The 24,156-nt window shown below is 50.4% G+C and overlaps 1 protein-coding gene across 2 annotated transcripts in view; it reads right to left on the bottom strand.

Moving 5' to 3' along the window:
- The window catches only part of HLCS (holocarboxylase synthetase), a 157,817-nt gene that overhangs the window by 124,578 nt on the left and 9,083 nt on the right, over positions 1-24,156 (bottom strand). For both annotated transcript variants that reach the window (XM_070407214.1, XM_070407213.1), the window contains exons 2-5: positions 21,774-21,911; positions 16,015-16,177; positions 12,956-13,902; positions 9,752-9,934 (exon numbers count right to left, since the gene is read on the bottom strand). In XM_070407214.1, coding sequence (XP_070263315.1) covers positions 9,752-9,934; positions 12,956-13,902; positions 16,015-16,066 — 1,182 coding nt within the window. In that variant the 5' untranslated portion in view covers positions 16,067-16,177; positions 21,774-21,911. The remainder of the gene's footprint in view (positions 1-9,751; positions 9,935-12,955; positions 13,903-16,014; positions 16,178-21,773; positions 21,912-24,156) is intronic.

Raw genomic sequence — 24,156 nt, 5'->3', positions numbered from 1 at the left:
ATTGTGCTGAGATGAACTGTGGATGGAGGTGATCAAATTGTTCCACTTTAAAATGAAAATGGTTATAATCACACATTCTTAGAAAAGAATGCATCAAAGGAACTAAAAATTTTGGGGTGATTTTTTGTGGTTGTTTTTGTTTGTCTGTTTTGCATCTAATTGCTTTCCTGGGACCAGCATGACACCGCAGAGTCTGGGAAAAGATGGGAAAGGTCATGTCATCGACCCTCCCCCGACCGAAGAGAGGAGGTCAGGGACTGAGAATTCAGAGGCAGTGGCTGTCCTTTAAAAAGCCATCGTCTGTGACAAACCCACTGAGCGAATCTGAGACACCTAATCCCATCATCACGGGAGGAAAATACTCTCAAAGAGGAGAATCTTCAAAACGACAACCTTTGACCTTTAAAGCGTTTTATGGACTAAACAGCCAAAAAAAAACCAAACCTGTAAATCATCGCGTACATAGAGGCTGCCACGGGAAGCAGCACTCCAGAACAATCTAGGCAATTCTAGGCTGGCAGAGTCTGGACATGCCCCACGCTCCTACCCCATCCCCCCAAAAATAAACCATCGTTTTTTCATTTATGAAACCACGATTGACTGTTTTCCTTTAAAAGATGTGTTTCCTTAGTTACGGAGCCTGGAAGCAGGAGGGGGAGCGGAGCCCTCACTCAGTCACTGTGATGAGCCCTGCAGGTGGGGTTCATTTTTGCTCAAAGACAAGAAGACAAGCTGTCAAGCACTTTCCTGTGGCGCAGAAGGCAAAGCTTCACCTGTTCTCTAGGAAGGACACTCTATTTCAGTATCTCAAACGTTTCCTTTGCTTGCGGACGGCAACCAGGATTAAACCGGGAGTTGTACAGCTCAGGGCTCAGGAAAGACACTGACCCCGGCAAAGCCCGGCCAGCGTCCTGCCGGCGCCGCTGCTCACGGCCAGGCCATCTGCCCACGAGGTTCTCCTGAGAATCTGAATGTAAATCTTGGGGTGTGAGTGCTACCACCACCCATCTCCTCACCATAACCTCTCTCTCCCCACCCTTGGACACACGCACGGGAGACACACACAACTCACACCCGTACAACAAAATCACGTTTCAGGCTGTGTGGACGGAGAGTCCATTTATTTCCCTGTGAGCAGCAACCTCTCGCTGTGACAGCCTGTCGCCCTCGTCCTCAGGGTCAGGGGAGCAGGTTCTAGCTCAGCCATCTGACAGCTCTTTCCTGAAGCTTTAGCTAAAACAAACATGGGAACAGATATCTTTACATTCATGTTAAGGTTAGAAAGACTCAGGTACCACTGAGGAACAGAAATAACCCACTGTACGCCATAAGCGTCTGGAGACGCAAGCGGCGGACCTTCCCCACCCGCCAGGCGCATCTATATAAAAAAAAAATGTTTTCCCTAAGTGGCAGCCCGGACCAACTTTAAAATCATTTTTCGTGAGAATTTTCAGCTGAAAATATTCAAGAACACCCGAAATGTGAGTAACATATTTATTTTTATAATATTCATTGCAAATTGATTTTTTAAATTAAATTCAAAATATCGTGGCATGTGGGGATGGCTTCCATTTCGGACACGCGGCAGTTAACTGGTTAAAAGGAATGTCCTAAAGACGAAGGGGCTGGCATGGAGAGTGCTGCTCAAGGGACCGAACGGGGTGTGAGCTCAGAGTCCTTAGGAGGGAGAGCTTCTCCCATGAGCAGTGAGACCAGTCACAGGTGTGACACCAGCACGTCTCCCACTGACGATGCCCCTAAGCTGAGGCCTGGAAACGGCTTCAGAAAGGAAGACACACAGGCAGGGATCGTGCAGAAGAGAACCAGGGGCGCTCGGTCCCGGGAAGGCCCCGCGGGGCCCGGGCAGAGGCATCTACTCAGAGGCATCGACGGGCCGGAACAAGAACAAAACCAAGAAAGTGACTCACACCCTCTCGTCTCCAAGAGAAAGAGACTGATGGACAGACAGACAGACGGACCGACCTGGGCTGAGTGTCCCGCGGCTGCGCTGCGGGCTGGCTCTCAGAGGAAGCCCAGAAGCCTTCCCCGGCCTCCCCACACAGGGAGCCGCCGCTGCTCCCCGCCGGCAGGGGATTCGATGCCACGCGGCTCCACGGATTGCCCATCGGTCTGGAAACCCAGAAACACCACAAACCTTTTTTCTAGACGACACAGTTCCTGGAGCAGCATTCTCAAGGGATTAGCATGGACGTAAACACCAGGTGCCCCACCTGCCATTCAGATCCCGAAAAGTGAAGGACAACGGTCACTCCGGGGAGAGCAGGCCCCAGCCCCCAGCGTCGCTGAGCGAGAGCCTCGCTCGCACCCCGCGAACCACAAGGAGGGTGCGGGCCTTTGATCGTGCCCTCCCACCCGGCCCCAGGGATGTCTTTTTTCGACTTGGGAGACAGAAATCTGCTCTGAAGACCAAGACGCTTACAAGACTCCCCGAGGCAGCTTCAATCGGCCTCCCCGGGCGCTCCCGCCGCGTCCCAGCCCCGCACACATGGCAGCTATTAGGGCCTGATGTTCAGGCCAGAAACATTTGGTCCCGGGCGATTTTTTATTCCAAAAGCGCCTGCTTCCCATCCACAAGTCTGTGACTGCACCGCGGTGGATATCAATAGTCTGAGGAAGTAAAACCGACATCCGAGATAGGCCGCTACCCCAGGACACGCGGCTGGGGAGAGGTCCCTGCCCCTCAGAGACGCAGCTGCCCTTCCCTGGGCCAGCCAGGAGGGCGGCACAGAGCACCCCCAAACCCTCACACCACCAGGCGGCAGCGGAAAACTATCCAAGGTGGGCCTGGTCCCCACCGCATCTCATCAGCCTTTGCCTCGATGTTAGCCCAGGATTTACACTCCAGAGAAGCTGCTCTGACACATTCCTGTGGAAGCAAGATTCAAATACGAATACAGTATGTACAGTAGCTGAAAAGCCTCCTCCCTCTCCCAAAAAAAAAGAATAAAGGCAGCTAAGGAAACCACCCCACGTGTCATTCATTCCTTTTGCGTCAATGTCAAAACTCATCATGTCACCTTTGCCACAGGTATTGTGCTTGATAACAGGAAGTCAGTTGAAATGAAGAGAAAGCGCCCAGTTTAGGCAAAGGGCAAGGAAAGAAAAAAGGAGACAGAGGGGCATGAAAGAGCCTTACAAACACTCATCGCCGTGAAGCTTTGAAAGGCTGCCTTTAATCTGCCAGCTGCTGGCTCGCTCGCCGGGGCCCGTGGTAAAAGCTGCCATGCAGCGCGCCCGCCGCTCGCTCGTATGAAGCTATTCAGGGCGCACCTGGAATCCCGGCCGTCTCCCGCCCCGGGACCTCTGATCGTTCGTCTCTAAGCTGCATTTAGAGTAACACCAGAAGTCCCCGCACTGCACATTCAAGGCGCAGGACGAGGATTAAAGGTGAAGGGAGGAAGCATTCCGCACCCGACACTGCGCTAAAAAAACACCCGGAGAATTCTAACGCATTCAGCACCAGACCTGAGGCTCTCCACGGTGAGGACGATGAGACCGTGGCCCGCGTGAGGCACCTGGTGAGCGATAACGAGTGCCATGAACGAGAAATCTCTCGTGTTCCAGAAACTCCCGCAGCGAGGTCACACACTGAGTAGGCATGCGGTGTGGCTACAGGAAGTGGTTGGCAGGAGAAGGAAGAATAAGAACCGTACGGTGCGATTTAGGCTAAGATTCTTCATAAAGCAACAACATCAAGAAGGGAATTCCTGGTGGAAGGGACTAGACGGGGATTTTCTGACATGTTTACGACTATCAAACTATCGTGATCAACAGTTGCTGTTATTTGCCGGGGGGGGGGGGGGGGGGGTTGTCACGGCAAATGATTTGGGGTTGAATCAAACTGAAATGTGAGACGAGTTTCTGTCTTGAAGCCTATCTGATCCATCCCGCAACACTACCAGTGACGCCCACAGACAGGGTGACTTTCCGCCAGTTGCTTTAATAACAAACCCAGTTGTCGCTTCTTGTTACAGTTACACCTTGACCCCAAGGCAAAGGAACCACATCGCCCTGCAAGGCTGCCAACATCCTGCCTGCTTCTCTCGGGTCCCCCCACATCCTTGTGATCAGCAAGAGGAATGCTGTGGTTTCAGAAAGACCTGGTGCTCCCCGACCGGAGCGGGGTGTCCCAGGGGAAGGGGCGAGCGGGTGGTTGGGCACTGTCCCTCCCTCCCTCCTCCTCCTCCTCCTCCTCCTCCTCCTCCTCCTCCTCCTCCTCCTCCGCCCGGGCTGGGGGATGGAAAGGGACCCCAGGCAGCTGCTCTGCAGGGACGAAGGAGGCTGAGGCTCTGTCTGCATCGTTGGGGTTCCCCCATCCGTGCGGGGCAGACCCACAGGCCGCCACTGCACACCCTCTTCTTTCTGCCATGTCCCTGGCAGAGACCAAAATGGAAGCAAGAGGGGGTTTTTCAGTTGGACTTTAGGTTCTGTAAGGGGAAGAACTGTTTTTTCTATAAAATCGGTGATGCTCATAAACACACTCATGTCCCCCACAATGAAGGCATATTCCTGCTAACTTCTCGACACCACCAATGGCAGGTCGGAGTGGTGGCCGCCCCAAAATCTTGCTCCACAGAACCCTGGGGTCCAGCGTGTGGCGCTCCACCCACACCCTGGAAAGGAGGTCACCTGCCGGAAAGGACTCACCGTTAGGTGTCAGCACCAGTGTGGTCCCCTCTGAGAAATAGTTCAAGGGGTTCCATCAAGAAACTGCTGCATCCAAGCAGGGGGGTGTGGGGGGAGGAGGGGCGCTCCAATTATGAACCGGAAGGACCTCCCACCCACAGGAGCCCGGGACACCTGGGGCCTGAGAGCCACATAAAGCCTAATGGTCATTCACCAGTGTGAGTCATTTACTAACAAAGCTAATAGTCTTCATAAAATTAATATAGATGCCAAATATCTACACCTATATGGGACTTTTCTCTTAAATATATTTTTATTGATTTCAGAGAGGGAGGGAGAGATAGAAACATCAATGATGAGAGAGAATCATTGATTGGCTGCTTCCTGCACGCCCCCTACTGGGGATCGAGCCCTCAGCCCAGGGGATGTGCCCTTGACCGGAATCAAACCAGGGACCCTTCAGTCCGCAGGCTGACGCTCTATCCATTAAGCCAAACCGGCTAGGACTATATGGGACTTTTTGCCTCTTATTCAAGATTTGATCATTTATGGAATGCCTTCAAAGTCTACTGACATAGAGTAATTTGGTTTTTAATTTTTAATAACTGGTTTTGCTCTTTATAAAAATAATACATGCATGTACATTATAGAAAATTTGAAAAATACAACGAAAGTTTTAAAAGCCTACTAAAATTGCTCTTAGCCCACCACCCAAAAATATACCATGTATGTACTGTATTTCCTTCCAGTCTTTTGTCTATGGATACATGCGTGTGGTGTGCATATGCTCATGTGTTTTACTGGTTTACTTTGACAGATCATAAATTTGCTGAGGCCCGAATTTCAATCCCGCCCCTGGGAGGCTCGATGAACCGGCTAGACCCCGGTCAGAGAGGAGGTACACTTGGCCACCAGCAGTCTGCACCTCAAGAGCTGGCTGCCTGGTCTGATCACGCACTGTGGCACCGCAAAATCATACTGGCGGGATTGTGCAGCGGAAATCACACGATACTGTGGTGTCTGGGTGTCGAAGGTCTCAGAACACGCCCCTTGCAAATACCAGGGGCCAGCTGTACTTTGGGCCTATTTTTCTACTCGGATCCCGTGCCAATCTCTTTCATTCATATCGCGGTCACGTGGGAGCACGAGGTACCTCATAAATCTTCCGTGCTATTTGCTATAAAGAGCGAGTGTCTAGGCCCCAAACTGTATAAACACAGCTGGCATGCAGTAGAACTATTTAGATAACCAGTGTGTATATTTGGTTCTTTCATAGTCCATCCTGTAATGGCACCTTGTACACAGTCCATGTTGAATGGAAGATGAATATTATGAACTGTGACACTGAAATCATCGCTACAGACCCAGAAGAAAGTGTCGCCAGCATCATGGAAAACTACTAAATTATACTGTGAAATTACACGGTGATGTCGAGAGGGAAAAACTAAGCCTCCGAACTACTTTATGGTGCCAGGGTGTCTGTTGACCAGGCAGCCTAGCTCCGCAGCGCCACCGTGTGGTCACAGAGTATTTCGCAGGAAGCAGAACACCCGGGGGTGCCAGGACGCCAAGAACTCTCCACTGCCGACTTCGTTCCATGGGGACCAAGGAGACCTACTAAGAAGGCTGCGGGAAAGCAAAGCAGATGCAAAGGGTTCTAGTCCCAACCTGCCGTCTCTACCAACACGGAGCCCCCAGCACAGGGCCCAGAAGCTGTTCTGAAACGTCTGGGCCTCGGCATCAGGAGCAGAGCAGGAATCCCCCTGCCGCCCCAGAAAGCCCGTCACGGTGGGTGAGTAGCCACCTTCACATTCATGTACAGAACGTGTATCCCAGGAAAACACACTCTAAAGCCCTAAATTCTTCCCTTCCCTCCCACAGCGGAGCCCAACTCTTCTGGGAGAAATTAATAAGCACTAAAAAACAAGGACATGCTCTCCTTTGCTCAGTTCCTCGGGCTCCCAAAGTGCAACAACTCGGAGGGAAGCCGTTGGGAGGGAAAAGGAGGCCACATAGACATCTAAGATCAACCAGAGCAAACGGAGACTCGAAATATTACTCTTCTCCGAAGTCAGATGTGTCCAGGGGTTGGCGGGCTTGAAGTCTGTGCACTATCTGTGTCTACAGAACAAATACGTGCTTTGATCTTGTTCAAGCATCTCATGTCCATGGTTTGTGAACAGGGGTTACCAATCCACCGGCGGACATGGATCCCCAAGAGGAGGAAGCACCTGCTGTGTATTGTAATGTGAGCACGTGCCCGATTCAAACCCTTCGGTATTTAGGGTTATAGCCACCCTCAAGGAGGCCCAGGAAAAGCCTCGAGTCCCGAACTTCTGCTCACAGGAAGTCTGGGCTCACCTTCTTCTCCATTGCTCTAAGAGTCAAGAGGTGCAAGTCCCAAGACCAGCAAGGTCAAAACTCCCGGGGAAAGGTCAGGGAGTGCGGTCAAGGGCAAGCCCTGGTCTGTCTTGCTCCCTGGCCTCCCTGGCCGTGAGCCTCCGGGGAAGGCAGGCACCTCCTCACGTGTCCAGCCTCAGCCCTCCATGCCCAGGAAAGGAGGTGGGGGAGGTGTCTGAGAGTGACAGTCCCATCTCCCCATGCCCGCATGGCTCTGTCCCTTCCGCCAGGTGGCAGGTCTGTAGGGGGGTCGTCTACAAGAGCAGAAGCTCTGAGGACCAGCTTGATTTTGATACTTTTTTATACTCCAGTCACCAGATGGATGGAGGTGGAGCTTTTTCCTTCTATTAACGGAACACACTAAACAGATAAATGACGGCGAGCTTTGATTTCCTGAGATGCAGGTGCAAACAAAAGTCACACCATTAATTCTCAGAAGCACCCATTAAAAAGCGTGCAGACTGACTAGACGCTGTGTAATGAAAATGCAATCTATAATAACAAAAGCGTTATATGCTAATTAGACTGGACAGCCAAACAACCTTCCGGACGACCTTCTGGACAACCTTCCGGACAAAACCGGGGCTGCGAGAGCGAAGCAAGCTGCCGTGGCTACAAGGGCCAAGGCAAGCCACGGCGGCTGCGATGGCCAAGCCCCTTGCAAGACTTTCGTGCATCAAGCCTCTAGTCCTATATAATAAAAGCCTAATATGCTAAGTATCCGGTCGTCCATTCAACTAATCAAAGCGTAATATGCTAATAATATGCTAAGACCACTCAACCACTCGCTACGATATGCACTGACCACAAGGGGGCAGACACTTCAACCAGTAGATTAGCTTGCTGCTGAGGTTCAGCCGATCGGGATTGAGCGAGACAGGCCGGACAGGCCCTGGAGCCCTCCCGTGGTCCCTCCCTGGCTGGCCAACCTCCTGCGTCCCTCCCCAGCCCCGATCGTGCACCGGTGGGGTTGCTCGGCCTGGCCTGCGCCCTCTCGCAATCCGGGACCCCTAAGGGGATGTTGGAGAGCCAGTTTCGGCCTGATCCCGCAGGACAGGCCGAGGGACCCACTGGTGCATGAATTCGTGCACCGGGCCTCTAGTAAAAGAATGTTCTTAGATGGAAAAAAAGCATCTGTTGCTTTATTAATTTTTAAATTAAAATCATTACCTATATCACCAGTCATTTGTTAAAAGCACTAGACTCTTGTAATTTAACCTCTCAACAATCTAATCTTAATATCAATAATTGTACTCTTGCCCTAGCTGGTTTGGCTCAGTGGATAGAGCTTTGGCCTGTGGACTGAAGGGTCCCAGTTCGATTCCAGCCAAGGGTACATACCCAAATTGTGGGCTCAATCCCCAGTAGGGGGCGTGCAGGAGGCAGCCAATCAATGATTCTCTCTCATCATTGATGTTTCTATCTCTCTCTTCCTCTCCCTTCCTCTCTGAAATCAATAAAGAAATATATTTTAAAAATAATAATAACTGTACTCTTTACACAGAACTTCCACATATGCTATTTCATCTAGTCCTCAAATACTCCTATAAAAACCCTACTCTGAAATGCTCCAGATTTTGTGTCTGTCTTCTCCACGGGAGGCTCACAGCTCTGCTCTGCTCTGCTCTGCTCTGCTCTGCACAGCGTTTGCCACGGGATGAAGTGTAACCCAAGGAGGGCTCCTCCTCTTTTAAATGTTGGGGTAGGAGATAGAGTGCATTCTCTTCAAAGGAAAGCAGGTAAGCGTGGTGTTTAGAGTCACCTGGGCTAGTCAGTATTTGCTGAATCTGCTTGGTTATGTCACTATACTCACCCCCTCCCCTATTTAGGGAAGGCAACAGAAACAGACCCACAGAATAATTTTCCACAATTAATAGGAAACTGACAGCTTGGCAAGAAGCCTCACCTGGGCTTAGCAACCTGCTCAAACCAGGTACCAACCACAGGCATCAAATGCAGACACCAGGCCAGGAAAATCCCCGCCGGCATTCCCGGCTCAGGCCCTTTCCCGGTGGACACAGCGAGGGTTGGCCACAAGGTGGCAGGCGTCAGCACAAAAATAAAACAAAACTGGGGATGTTCCCTTCCAGAGATTCGCTGAGAAGGGTCCAAATCAAAGGACGGTTTTTAATCCCAAGTGCGCAACTGTGGTTTCCAAGTACCTCCTGGCACATAAGACAGTGACCCTTTTCCCTTCACGTGGGAAGGGCCAGAGTTTTAAGACTTAACACCTTCTAAATTCTAACAGTCTTCTCGCCCTCCCTGTGATGCAAACGCCAAATACATTAGTTATACTTGGACATCTTTAAGGTTGTGCAGAGGCCCAAACAGAAAAATCAAAAATAGAAATCCAAGTGGAAGCCCGCTGCCACGGACGAGTCAGGACAAGGCTGACCGTTTTTGTTGTTGCTGTTGATCCTCACCCGAGGATATTTTCCCATTGATTTTTAGGGAGAGTGGAAGAGAGAGGGAAGACAGAGAAACATCGATATGAAACACAATGACTGGTTGCCTCCTGCACGCGCCCAACGAGGGCCCGGGCTGGAGAGGAGCCTGCAACCAAGGTACGTGCCTTTGACCGGAAATGAACCCTGGGACCCTTTGGTCCGCAGGCCGACGCTCTATCCACTGAGCCACACCGGCCAGGGCCAGGGTGACTGTTTGGAGAAGGGCGCCTCGGTGGCCTTCCGCTGAGCACACTCACCTCCGCCGCCAGCAGCAGGTGAAGAGGCGTCAAGGCAGGAACGTGCTGCACGTCACAGCTGAGGCCGAGGGTGGTCAGGATCTCCTTCAGGACTTCGTACCTCCTCGCGTTGCTGGACTTGAGCAGGTTAAAGTCTTCTTCAGTCTGCACGACTGCCGAGCTGGGAGGTAGTTCCAGGTGCACCTGAGGGGGAAGCACCACTCCATAAGGGGGGGCATCAGAACATTCACAAAAACGGTGTTTGGCAGTGTTTCTGAAAACTCGGCCGTGATCCTTCTAATTAGCGACACGATATACCTTAGAACCTGAACATGTAGAAGGTAACGCCAAGCAGTAAGAAGATTCAGAAGAGCCTAGGACAGTGGTCGGCAAACTGCGGCTCGGCAAACCGTGGCTCTTGAGCCACACGCGGCTCTTTGGCCCCTTCAGTGTGGCTCTTCCACAAAATACCGGCTCTTCCACAAAATACCGACTTCTACGCATGGGCCACGAAGTTTCAATCGCACTGTACGTGCGCACCTGCACATGGTATTTTGTGGAAGAGCCACACTCAAGGGGCCAAAGAGCCGCATGTGGCTTGCGAGCCGCAGTTTGCCGACCACGGGCCTAGGAAAACCGTGACTGTCGGGCCGAGAGGCCACAGTGGAAACGGCCCAGGATAGTAATCAACTCTCTCAGGTCTCAACTTTTCCCACTGACCAGCCTGGGGACCTTGGGCAAGTCACTTCACTTGGTTACTAGTATATGACTGCCCCACTCTGCCTGGTGGCCATACCCACTGGGCAGCAGCCGGGGAGGCAGTCCCCTTAGCCGCCTTTAAGTGTGTTTGCAGGAATCCAGGCAGATGCGTGCCTTGGGGGGACCCGGGAAAGGCCTGCCCCACACCCCCTTCACCTGACTGAGTTTAAGATCGGGAACTTCAGGCACTTGGTTCAGGCTGTGTCATGTAGTTAACACTGAAACAGCGCCACCTATCCATGAAAGGTCTTACGACAGAGGAACGTCCGGGAACTCACAGCTCCTCCAGATCAGACTCTCACTGGGCAATCAGCGGGAGGGGACGCCACTCGCACCTAGTGGGTGAGGCAGCTAACAGCCGACAAGGCACAGTACGGCCCCACAGCAAAGGACACAGGCAATGTCCTCCAGCCGTGGGTGGGACTCTGCGTGAAGTGGAACCACTTCTGCCACATGGCGAGTTAACCAAGAAAAAGCTCTATTTCCGTGTGGTGTCAGGTGGGTACTAGCCTAATCGGGCGATCTCTTCATAAGGTACAGAAATGTCTCATCACTATGTTGTATGTCTAAAACTAATATATGTCAACTCTAATTGAAAATTTGAAAATTTTTACACAAATAAAATTTGTATTCAATAAAATATACATATATACAATATACAGGGTGAGGCAAAAGTAGGTTGTTTGTATGGAATATAATACAATAATTAACAAGTAATAATACAAGAATAAATTCTGTGTTTTGTGTACTCACAACTGTAAACCTACTTTTGTCCACCCTGTTTATATATATATATAGATAGGTAGATATAGATATAGATATATGTAGAGATATTTTTTTAATCCATTGTAGAGATTTTATCTGCATTTCATGCCAAACTCCTTCCCCCTCTGATAACCCAATGTCAGCATAATCCACAGCCTTAAGTGTCCCTGCCAACCTGCCTGGCATGGCCAGGGCTGCAGACCCCCTCTTCCCGTGGTGACGGACGGCAACAGCGTCGCGGGCACCCCTTGCCGCCAGGCCACCACCTACTGTGCAGCTGTGGTTGCGGTACTTAGCCTCCTCTTACTGGGTTACATCATTACTCGGTTTATGGCAAAGATGAAGGCTATGAAATCCAACAGGGCAAGAGGGAACTAACCAGCCTGTGATGCTATTTATTGGTTGATCTCGGCGGCGAGGTATCGTCGCGACACAGGCCTGAGGAGAGAGCAGTGACCCTGCCCCAGAGACTGGAAGTCGTCTGGGATCAGAAATGACACGCTAATCCCCTGAATCTGATTTTTGAAGCTGCATCATATCGCCTTTTTTCCTGGAGCGACGCATGCAGTATCGGATTTTATGGCAGCAATGGGGCCCATTTAGACGCAGCAGCGAGCAGACCTGCTGTGCAGCTCGGAGGAACGGTCACCACGGTGCCGAATCAATTTTCTAGTCCAAGTCTGTGCACCGGGCGGTAAAGTTCGCTCTTCAAAACTGAAATACGGCCCTAGGAAGTGGGGTTTTAGAGTGGATTTTCTGAGAGTGCAGTTACCATAGTTACCGTATTTGCAGAGAGAAAGATAAGACGAACATGTATTAGGCCTCCAAAAACAAATCCATGTGGTTTGCAACCTAGAGAAAACCTGATTTCCGTGTTGCCCATGTTCATCTGTCCCAATGTCCAGATTCCGTGTTTATATGCATTTTAGGGACAAATGAGCGGGGAAAATGGTAGAGAAACAAACCTATACCCTTGAAAAATGTTTGGTCAGAAAACCAAAAGGACTCAGGAGGGCTGGAAAGAGACAGCATACAAAATTAAAACAACGGCCCGGCTGGGGTGCTCAGTGGTTGAGCATCGACCTATGAACCAGGAGATCACAGTTCAATTCCCCGTCAGGGCACATGCCCAGGTTGTGGGCTCGATCCCCAGCCAGGGGCAGGAAGGAGGCAGCCAATCAATGATTCTCTCATCACTGATGTTTCTATCTCTCCCTCTTCCTTCCTCTCTGAAATCAATAAAAATATACTTTAAAAAATTAAAACAACAAAAAAGGAAACAGTTCCCTAATTCAATAAAAAGATTCCGCCCTAGCTGGTTTGGCTCAGTGGATAGAGCGTCAGCCTGGGAACTGAAGGGTCCTGGGTTCAATTCTGTTAGTGGACACAATCCCCAGTGTGGGACGTGCAGGAGGCAGTCGATCCATGACTCTCTCTCATCACTGATGTTTCTCTCTCTCTCTCTCTCTCTCTCTCTCTGAAATAAATAACGTTCCTCCATCACGAGTATTCCGGTTAGACGAGATATTCACGCGACAGGAAAGCCCTGATCTAACCCATCTACTCACATCAGCAGAAACTCCCAGCCACAGGTCAAAAGTGCCCCCAATGCAGACTCTCAGACCTGGCAAAGCACAGCTGTGCAGGCACGTTCCCCGTCAGGCGTACCCAGAGATCACCACAGGGGCGCCCGCCGCCTACCTGGCAAAGCACAGCCTCTCCTCCACGCGCTCCAAAAGGCACTTGCACAATCAGCCTGTCCTGGTCCTCGTTCTCCAGGTGGCCCTGGAGCTGGCCCGGGCGGAGCGGCTCCCCGTGGCCCTGCTCATAAACGCAGCCACTGCTCAGGACGCTGAGCGTCACCTGGCTCTGGTCGGCCTTGGAGAAGACCAGGCTCTGGACCGTCTCCTGCAGCGCGTCCTTGCTGGTCACCTGGCAGCCAGCCAGCGTGAAGGACGAAGACAGGCCCAGCACCTTCCCGCCCTGGGAGAGGTAGGCCAGGAACTTCTGGTGCACGTCTGTGGGAATAGACTCCCTGGTGGCGATGACCAACAGCAGACAGTTGTCTGGCCATGGGTCTCGGCGTGCGCTCTCCTCCGGCAGGTGGTAGAGCGTGTAGCTGTCGGGGTCCACGCAGTCAGCCAGAACGGACCGGACCTGCTGCAACCGGCCCAGGGCCTCCTGGGAGTCGGAGCCCACGTAGAAGAGGATGTTGGGTGCCTTCCCCGTGAGGTTGGTTCTCCTCCCTTCTCTCTCGGGGCAGACGGCCTCAGCCGCACCCTCCCCGCTGCCGCTGGCGTCGTAGGGAAGATCGGGAATGTCTTCTGCAGATGCAAACCTGATGGACTCGATGGTGCTGTTCTCCAGCTCCAAACACTCGTGGCAACTAGACAGGTGGAGGCCGCAGAGCTCGGTGCAGCCCTCTCCTCTGTCGCTCTCCCCAGCGGCCTCGTTCCCGGAGGCGCCGCCTCGCCCTGGGGTGGGTTCTGCACCAAGAACCGCCGGGTCATCTTTGCCAACGTGCTCCATGACGCCTGGATCAGGCTCACCCTGGACAGCAGGTTCAGGGCTCGGCTGCAGGCTGCGGGCTGGCTTGGTCGTGGCCTGGTCCTTAAGCTCCTGCAGAGTGGAGTCCTGCAGGTGCACCGCTGACGCATGAGCAGAAAAGACACTCAGTCACCTCTCTGGCTTGTCCTGCTGCTCTGTTCAAAACCCCACGGTGCTCCCTTCGTTCCCTGCCTCAGGTTCCTGGGCGCCCATGGCCTCCCCACCTAACCCTGCGGTGTCCTTTGGAACCAGGTAAGTGCTCCCACCTGCCAGGAGGGGGCCCCTGATGGCCTCACAACACCTATGAATCGGAAAATCTCAGATTCCCTGGCTGACGAGTGAAGAAAGTGAGATTCTGAGAGGTCACTTTGCCCACTTCCTTCTAGATTCAGTTTCTTGGGTGTCCCTCTCCGATATGATAATGAAACGACAAAACAGAAAGGCACTCCTCTGGGTCTTTCCAAGCACACCCCCGGGAAAGCCACTCCCAGGGCGCCCCCTCGGCTGGGCTGGAAGAAGGGTCTTTCCAGTGTCTGCTCTCAGGACTGGAGTATCATTTACAATCACTGATTCAAAACCCATTTACTGAGCACCTGCTCTGCACCTGGCATGGGATTCGGCACATGCACATGGCAAATGGGAAAAGTAAGTGATTTACACAAACCTCCGACCTGGTAAGGAACAGTCATTTGCTCAAGACACCAACGAAGACATTCCTGGACCCTGAAAGCCAGCTTTGAGGCCTAATTAAGGAAGACCATTTTGCATGTTTCTTAAAAAAAAATTTTTTAAAAATGTGCCCCAAAATATTATGGTATGTATAGTATATATTTCAGATAAAAAAATTAGATTTAGAACTTCATAGTAACACTACCTATGCTTTCCATTCAATCACACTACAATCTAGAAACTAGTTATTCTGTGGGAGGTTGGGAAAAATACTAGTAACTATTCCACAGGTTCTGAATTTCCATGCTAGCTCACAGACAGTGCGATTATGGGATATCCTTGTTTAAGGATTTTAAAAGCCCTCATGCTATTCTCAGGGGTAAGCTCCTCAAAAGAACCTGGCACATATATGAATTTTATACTATTATGAAAACATAACCTGTTGGCTTAATTAAACTGGGAATAAGCATTCACTTCCTAGTAAGTCATACCAAATAGGAGTACTCAACAGTACGCAAGCTAATCACCTATGATGTCTGCTATAATGAAAACATCTAAAGTTACTTAGCCCTAGCTGGTTTGGCTCAGTGGATAGAGCGTCAGCCTGTGGACTGAAGGGTCCCGGGTTCGATTCCGGTCAAGGGCACATGCCCAGGTTGCGGGCTCGATTCCCACTAGGGGGCGTGCAGAAGGCAGCCAATCAATGATTCTCTCTCATCATTGATGTTTCTCTCTCTCTCCCTCTCCCTTCCTCTCTGAAATCAATAAAAATATATTTTAAAAAATAATAAAAAATAAAAAAATAAAGTTACTTACAAACAGCCCAGCAGGAATGGCTCAGTGGTTGAGCGTTGACCTATGAACTAGGAGATCATGGTTTGATTCCCAGGCAGGTCACATGCCCGGGTTGTGGGCTCAATCAGGAGGCAGTCAATGATTCTCTTATCATTGATATCTCTATGTTTCTCTCCCTCTCCCTTCCTCTCTGAAATCAAAATATATAGAGAGGCCTGGTGCACAACATTGGTGCACTGGGCAGGGGGTCCCTCAGCCCAGCCTGCGCCCTCTCGCAGTCCGGGACCCCTTGGGGGATGTCCACCAAGGGGTCCTTAGGGCTGCCATGGAGGTGGGAGAGGCTCCCCTGCTTCTGGCTGAGTGGCGCTCCCCTTGTGGGAGCAAACTGACCACCAGGGGGCAGTTCCTGCATTGAGCGTCTGCCCCCTGGTGGTCAGTGCACATCATAGCGACCAGTGGTTCCACCATTTAGTTGATTTGCATATTAGCCTTTTATTATAAAGGATTAGCCTTAGCTGGTTTGGCTCAGTGGATAGAGTGTTAGCCTTTGGACTGAAGGACCCTGGGTTCGATTCCTGTCAAGGGCACATGCCTGGGTTGCAAGCTCGATCCCTAGTGTGGGACATGCAGGAGGCAGCCGATCAATGATTATCTCTCATCATTGATGTTTCTCTCTCTCTCTCCCTCTCTGAAATCAATAAAAATATATTATATATATATTAAAATTAAAAATGTTTAAAGTTACTTACAAACAATCTTTTGGGGTATTAACCCGTTAGCCATCTGGAGTCTGTCTTCCATGAACGCCACCCCCAGCTTGCTGAAGTCATCCACGCTCGCTTTGGCAATTAACTGGTAAGGGTCCCCAGGTCTGCAAGCTAACGGCAAACAACAGTCTGACCACCTCACAATCTGAGGGGAAAATGGAAGAAAAAGAGAGGTTGAGGTGTCTCTTCTTAAACTAAGGAGGTGCTTCATTTTCCCCTTCAGCGCCTCCTCCCCGCCCCCCGCTGCACTATTACATCAAAGCTGTGCTGCTGGAACCCTCTCATTTCTGCCCAACGCAGGGCTTACAAAGCTCTAACTATATACCCGTACAATGGATTCAGCCGTGAAAGGAATGAAGCAGCGATACATGGTGCAACATAGATGAATCTCGAACACATTATGCCAAGTCAGTGATTTTCAACCGCTGCGCCACGAGAATTTTTAAAACATGCAATACCTGACTATTTGACCGGGGTCACTGACCTCTTTCCCTCCCAGTGGTTCTCAACCTTCCTAACGCAGTTCCTCATGCTGTGGTGACCCCCAATTTCATTGTTACAAATTGAACATAATGAAAGCATAGTGATGAATCACAAAAACAATATGTAATTATATATGTGTTTTCCGATGGTCTTAGGCGACCCCTGTGAAAGGGTCGTTCGACCCCCAAAGGGGTCGCGACCCACGGGTTGAGAACCGCTGGCCTAGGGAGTGAGAGGACTCCAGGGTCTGATTTCCCAAAGCTGAATCCTGGCTCCTCTGGCTAACAGCTGTGTGACCCAAGTAAGTCACTCAATTTCTCTGTGCTGTGGTTTCCTGTCTGTAAGGTGTTGATGACAGCAAGAGCACCTACCTGGGAAGACTATTGGGAGCGCTGAATGGGGTGACACATAAGGCACCTGGCCCCTAGGGGGCGCTCTTATTCCAAAACGTGGAGCCCTCAGAGCAAGTATGCTCAGCAGGGATCACACCACCCCCAAGTGGGCAAAAACTGGTTGGGGGGATGGGGAGGGGGGGACATCGTACCTACCGCAATGGCTTGGGCCTCCCAAGGCTCAATCCTACCCCACAAAATCTGAGTTTTTAGTATTTCATTTCTCTCTCAGAGAGAATTCAAATTGAACTGAATCTTTCTCCTAAGGGAAACAATAATTGTAAATTATGGTTGATAAACACTGTCTTAGAGGGAAAAATAATACATGCAAGTCTTTAAGGTTAAAAGGTTGAAACCCATTAACTGGTCTGGAATCTGTAGAGGAAGACAGGCCTCTGAATTTCCTTTTAGCTCCACTTGCAGCCTCCCCTGGACCTTGTCACCTGCTCCCCACCCCCTCCCAGACGCACGCCCAGGGTGACTGGGGTTCACCCGGAGGGTCGGGCTGACCAACGGTGCAGTCAGACTCTGCATCGCAAAGAGGACATCTTTGATCAAATGAGAGGTGAAGCTCCCAATTCAGACAAACGCCGAGCCGACGTCCAGCCTTGAGAAAGGAGGAAGGATGTGAGCTCAGGAGGCTGCGCAGGGAAACTCCCACCGTGGCAAGAGCTGGCTTTTCAGACGAGGGTGAAGGGAAGCATGAAAAGGACAGTGCCACCTCCTGCACGAAGCTGAAACCATCTCTGTTCTGAGCGCTATGGCGGGCGATCTAAGAGCAGGGGTGCTCACCAGGGGACACGGGCCCAGCGTCAGGTGCTCCATCGCTGATTAGCAGCCGCGGGAGCAAGCGGGTGGCGCCCCTCCCCGAAGTCAGCACTCAGTCAGTGTAAAAGGAGCCGATCACTAACTCCACAGCCCGAACAGAGAAGCAGGAGATAAACAAAGCCAGGGGGTGGGCAGGAAGCAGCAGAGAACAATATCCACACGTCCCTGATCAAGTTTCCCAACTCGGCCAGCCATTTCCTCTCCGAAGTGCCTTTCCTTTTTCTAGGAACGTGGTCCAGGAGCCACCGACCATGCAAACTGCACAGCAGCGGAGCTGGGTGCTCTGATCAAAGCGGAGCCGCCCGTCACCCATCTCCTCCGGGGCCGGGTGTTTGCCTTCCGGGGACTGAAAGCAAACAGGACCCTTCCAGTTTGCACTCGGAGATGGAAACACCAGGGCAGAGAAAGAAAAGGCTGGCTCCCAAAGATCAAAGCGAAGGAAGCCCTGGGCGGCCCTCGACAAAGGGGTTCCTCAAAGAAGGGGGGTGTAGAGTCCTGCCATGAGCAAGTGACTGCAGGCCGCACGGATGACAGCAGGCAGCGAGGTCTCTGCTCCATCAGCCGAACACCGTCCTCGGCCGCGGGGAATGGCAGGGCTGGAGGCGCCGGTGAAAGCCCTGAGAGAGCCCCAACTCAAAAAGGTATCGCTTTCAGCATCTGTAAGGGTTGTATCGTCCTAAACATGTGACAGGCTGGCCCCAGACTGTGTGGTTCAGTTGGCTGGATGTTGTCCTGCGACGGGAAGGTTGCTGGTTCGATTCCCAGTCAGGACACATACATGCCCGGTTGTGGGCTCGATCCAGGGATTGTGCGGGGGGGTGGGGGGGGGGGCAGCTGATCGATGTTATGCTCTCACATCAATTCCTCTCTCTCTCTAAAAAAAAAAAAAGAAAGAAAGAAAGAAAAGAAAAAAGAAATCAATAAAAAAATTTTAATGTGAAAGAATGTAAGATCTCATCAGGTTTAAAAGTCTCTCTTAAATAAGATATTTTCTACTAAATATCTTAGGATACTGTCAAATTCAAACGATTTTTGAGATGTAAAGTGCATACATAGTTTCATAAGGGCCCCCAAAAGGCAAAATCCCACCGAGCAATCAACCTGAACAGGCCTGCAGACTTTGTGAGAAGACCGTGAGCTATGACGGCAACGCCTCATTAGGTTCTGAAGCCCAACCTAAGAAATGGACTTCGGTGTAATAGCCAAGGCGCTCAGAAAACTAGCTCCAGACAAATCCAGCTCCGACTGCAAGGCCCACCAAACTCTGATCACAGACAAAATGAGGTAACTGGATCGCACCCTTGGTGGGTAGGCATCTGTCAACAACCACCCCCCAAAAAAAATTAAGAATTAAGCACCTCACCCTAACCGGTTTGGCTCAGTGGATAGAGCATCTGCCTGTGGACTCAAGGGTCCCAGGTTCGATTCTGGTCAAGGGCATGTACCTTGGTTGCGGGCACATCCCCAGTGGGGAGTGTGCAGGAGGCAGCTGATCGATGTTTCTCTCTCATCGACGTTTCTAACTCTCTATCCCTCTCCCTTCCCCTCTGTAAAAAATCAATAAAATATATTTTTAAAAAAGAAAGAATTAAGCACCTCAGCTGGGAAGGGCTCAGTTGGTTGGAGCATCGTCCTGTACAACAAAAAGGTTGCTGGTTCAATCCCCGGTCAGGGCGCCTATGGGAGGCAACCAATAAATGTTTCTCTCTCACATTGATATCTCTCTCTTTCTCTCTCTCTTTCTCACTCTAACTCTCGCTCTCCCCATCCTTTCCTCTCGCTCTAAAAAATCAATAAACGTGTCCTAAGGTGATGATTAAAAAAAAAATTAAGCAAAACTGCCATTAAGTGAGATCTTCATGAGATTCCTTAGAAGGTAGATTAAATGGGGCACCTGTGGCAGAGACGCTATTATCTCCCAGTATCTAGTCTGCCTTTCTCCCTTGTAGTCACACAACTCCAGATTTCCTCTGAACCCACCGCTGTCCAGCTACAGAATGTATTTCTCAGGCTCCCTGCAGCTGAAGTGATGCGAGAAGTGACTCTGGAAACTTCTGGATTCACTGTTAAAGAGGGCGCTGGCTGTTGCCCATGTCCCCCATTCTGAGGGCTGGCATTGGATGAGGCTAACTGCTGTGGGAGTGGCAGGGGTGGAAGCAGCCAGAGTGCCCATCAGTAGACAAATGGATAAAAGAGCTGTGATAGCCCGGCCAGCGTGGCTCAGTGGTTGAGCGTCGACCTATGAACCAGGTCACAGTTTGATTCCCGGACAGGGCACATGCCGGGGTTGCGGGCTCAATTCCCAGTGTGGGACGTACAGGAGGCAGCTGAGAGCAATGATTCTCTCTCATTGATGTTTCTATCTCTCTCTCCCTCTGCCTTCCTCTCTGAAGTCAATAAAAATATATATATAAAAATAAAAAAGAAAATAGAAAAAATATTTTTTTAAAAAGCTGTGAAATATTTACATAATGTATCATAAAAAAGAAGGAAAACTTACTCTTTGCGACAACATGGATAGACCTGGAGAGTATTATGCTGGGTGAAATAAGCCAGTCAGAGAAAAACAAGTACCATTTGATTTCACTTACATGTGGAATCTAATGAACAAAATAAACTAACAAACAAAATAGAAACAAACTCACAGATACCGAGAACAGACTGACAGCTGTCGGAGGGGAGGGGAGTTGGGGGGGCTGGGTGAGAAACCACCACCTCCTGGACACAGACAACAGTCTGGTGCTCACCAGAAGGAAAGGGGGTGGGGAGGTGGAGAGGGCAAAGGGGGTAAATGGTGACAGGAGACTTGACTTTGGGTGGCGAACACACAGTACAATATCCACATGATGTCTTATAGAACTGTACACCTGAAACCTACATAATTTCATTAACCAGTGTCACCTCAATAAATGCAATTGAAATTTTTTTTTTAAATCTTTGAATCAACTTCTAGGCCAGTGGTCGGCAAACTGCAGCTCACGAGCCACATGCGGCTCTTTGGCCCCTTGAGTGTGGCCACGAAGTTTCAATTGCACTGTACGTGTGCGCCCGCACGTGGTATTTTGTGGAAGAGCCACACTCAAGGGGCCGCAGTTTGCCGACCACTGTCCTAGGCAGCTATTAAAAATAAATAAATAAATGCCAGCCGCCAGGCGCCACCACGCCCTGCTCATGCATGAACTTTCCAGACTCTTGCCCACAACCAACCAGGACTGGGAGATGCCTCTCGGAGAGCTGCCGCTTCCCCTACCCCCTCCCCCTCCCCTTATTGGTGGCCATTGTAAACTCTTTCAAAACAACTTACATCTTTTGCCCCAAACCCATGAGATGAGACAGCCCCGTCAGCTGGAAATCAGCAGACATGTCTCCTTCTCCCTCCAGCCCGGATGCTGGTGGTTGAGCTTGCACGTCCCAGGACCTGGTCCTTCTCTGCCAGCATACGGCTCAATAAGCCCGTTCTTTCAGGACCACTCCCAGCCTCGAAGGTTTGACGTAAGGATGGACTAAATGGCCTGGGGACACTGAGCCGTGCTGCCCAATGACATGGTGTGGGCCACAAACAAGCCACACAGGCAGTTTCACCTGTTCCAGCAGCCACGTTTTAAAAAGTAATAAAAAATAAAACAAAATAAATGTTTTGCCCTGGGCGGTTTTGCTCAATGGATAGAGCAGGGGTTGGTCTGTGGACTGAGGGTCCCTGGTTCGAATCCCACAAGGAGCAGGAGCAGTCCCTGGCCCTGGTCGGAGCCTGTGTGGGAAGCAACCAACTGATGTGTCTCTCTCACATCCACTGTCTCTCCCCCTCCCTCCCACTCTCTCTAAAAATCAGCGGGAAAATATCCTTCAGTGAGGATCAACAAAATAAAAAATTTAAACTGGGGAAAGTAATTTCACTGATATATTTTCATTTAACCCAAAACATCCAGAAAGAAAGGGAGTCACAAAGGCCAGGAAAAAGCGCTCATAAAACAACGAATTCAGTTTTAATTAAGACACACAGTTTCCTTACAGTAAACAAGTGAGAAACGCGTTACTCACGGTTTCTGTAGGGGAAGGCGGCCTCTGCAGATTCTCCCCCTGCACCCAAACGCTCTCCGTCACAAATGCTATGTGTTCGGCTTCAAGTATGAGAGGAGAAACAAGATAGAGGGCCCATTTGTTCAAGTCGTCAATGGACTGGATAGAGAGAAAGAAAACACAAAAAAGGGGATTTAATGTCACTTCAAACCACAACTGCCCCTTAACTCAACATCCGGGACATTTCCCCCCCCCCCCCCCTCGCTAATTCCAGGTGGGATATAAGTAAGGTCATCTGGTGCCCTCCTACAGACCACCTTCACCTGCGTTTCTTGTTGAACTAGGGCTAGACCAGGGGTGGGCAAACTTTTTGACTCGAGGGCCACAATGGGTTCTTAAACTGGACCGGAGGGCCGGAACAAAAGCATGGATGGAGTGTTTGTGTGAACTAATATAAATTCAAAGTAAACATCATTACATAAAAGGGTACGGTCTTTTTTTTTTTTCTAGTTTTATTCATTTCAAACGGGCCGGATCCGGCCCACGGGCCGTAGTTTGCCCACGGCTGGGCTAGACAAACAGCTGCAAACTCCCCTCTAGGACTCAGGACAGCTTTAACATCTCCAGATATTTGTTAGCAACTAATTGATTCTCAATCTGGGCTTACTGCTACTATTCTTTACTGTATAGAGAAAAAGAGGTATGCGGCCCGCCGGCTGCGAGTTTGACATGCTTGGTTTAGAGCGGCGGTCACCACCTGGTGGTCCGTGAGGTCTGAAAGGTTGGCGACCGCTGGTTTAGAGCATGTAGGAGCTCTCCAAATGACAACTTGGAGGGACGTGTGTGTTTTTTTGTTTTTTGTTTTTTTTAAATATATTTTATTGATTCTCCACAGAGAGGAAGAGAGAGGGATAGAGAGTCAGAAACATCGATGAGAGAGAAACATCGATCAGCTGCCTCCCGCACACCCCCTACTGGGGATGTGCCCGCAAGCAAGTACATGCCCTTGGCTGGAACCGAACCCGGGACCTTTCAGTCCACAGACCGACGCTCTATCCACTGAGCCAAACCGGTCAGGGCAAGACGTGTGTTTTTTTTTGTTGTTGTTGTTAATCCTCACCTGAGGATATTTTTTCATTGATTTTTAGAGTGGAAGAGAGAGGGAAAGATAGAGAGAAACATCCATGTGAGAGAAGCACATTGACTGGTTGCCTCCTGCACACACCCTGACCAGGGTCTGGGCCGGGGAGGAGCCTGCAACTGAGGTACATGCCCTTGACTGGATTCGAACCTGGGACCTGTTGATCCACAGGCCGACGCTCTATCCACTGAGCCAAACCAGCTAGGGCTTGGAGGGACTTTTAAAGATGAGGTTCAGAGCCTGGCCAGTGTGGCTCAGTGGATGAGCACTGACCCATGAACTAGTAGGTCATGGTTCAATTCCCGGTCAGGGCACATGCCTGAGTTGCGGCTCGATCCCCAGTGGAGGGTGTGCAGAAGGCAGCTGATTGATGGTTCTCTCTCATCATTGATGTTTCTCCCTCTCTCTCCCTCTCCCTTCCTCTCTCTGCAATCAATAAAAACATATTTTTAAAAAATGAGGCTCAGAAGTGCATCCCATTAGACAGAAGCACGTTACTAACAGAAGCCTAGCCCAGAGGACTGTTCTTGCATTTCCATCAGCCATTACAGCTTTAAGAACATATCTAAAGAAGAAGAAAAATAAAAGCACGTGCAATTAAAAAAAAAAGAAAAGCTAGAAAGATGAACTGTGATTTAAACTCTAAGGGCACAGAGCAGCACAGTGCAGGCCGGGCCCATCTGGTCCGGCGGGTGAGACAGTGCTATCTGACTGAAGGTCTGGGGCAAAGTTAACTATGCTAAGAACTGGGGGCACAGAATCCCTTGAAAGCCCAAGGCAGGTTTGGCTGGAGCAGTGGGCAAGGGCTGAAAAGCTTTAGTTATAGTCATTGAAGTTAGCAGAAGACCAATCAAGTCATGGAGATGTTCAAAAGTAGAACTGTCCTCCTGGCCGGGTAGCTCAGTTGGTTGGAGCGACGTCCCGAACACCAAAGGCTGCAGGTTGCATTCTGGGTCAGGGCTCCTACTAAGTTGCAGGTTCGACACCTAGTCAGGGATCGGACTCAGAGGCCACCGATCTGTTTCTCCCCCCCACCGACCCCCCCCCCCAGCCCCGCCTCTCTCTAAAGTCAACAAACATATCCTCAGGTGAGGATAAAAAATAAAAGAGTAAAACTTTTTTTCAAGAAAATTAAAGACATTCACCTCTGAATATTTTTGAATATTCGAAATTTCCACTCTAAATTTTAAAGGTTATTTTTTAAAGTAAATGATCCAGTGTGCAAAGCCAGCACAATAGAAAAGTCCACCTGTCCATTTTCCC

Source organism: Myotis yumanensis, unplaced genomic scaffold (genome assembly GCF_028538775.1).
Source record: "Myotis yumanensis isolate MYYU_CA2020_CCGP unplaced genomic scaffold, mMyoYum1.0.hap1 SCAF_2, whole genome shotgun sequence".
Lineage (NCBI taxonomy): Eukaryota > Metazoa > Chordata > Mammalia > Chiroptera > Vespertilionidae > Myotis > Myotis yumanensis.
This window is presented reverse-complemented; position numbering and strand designations above follow the sequence as displayed.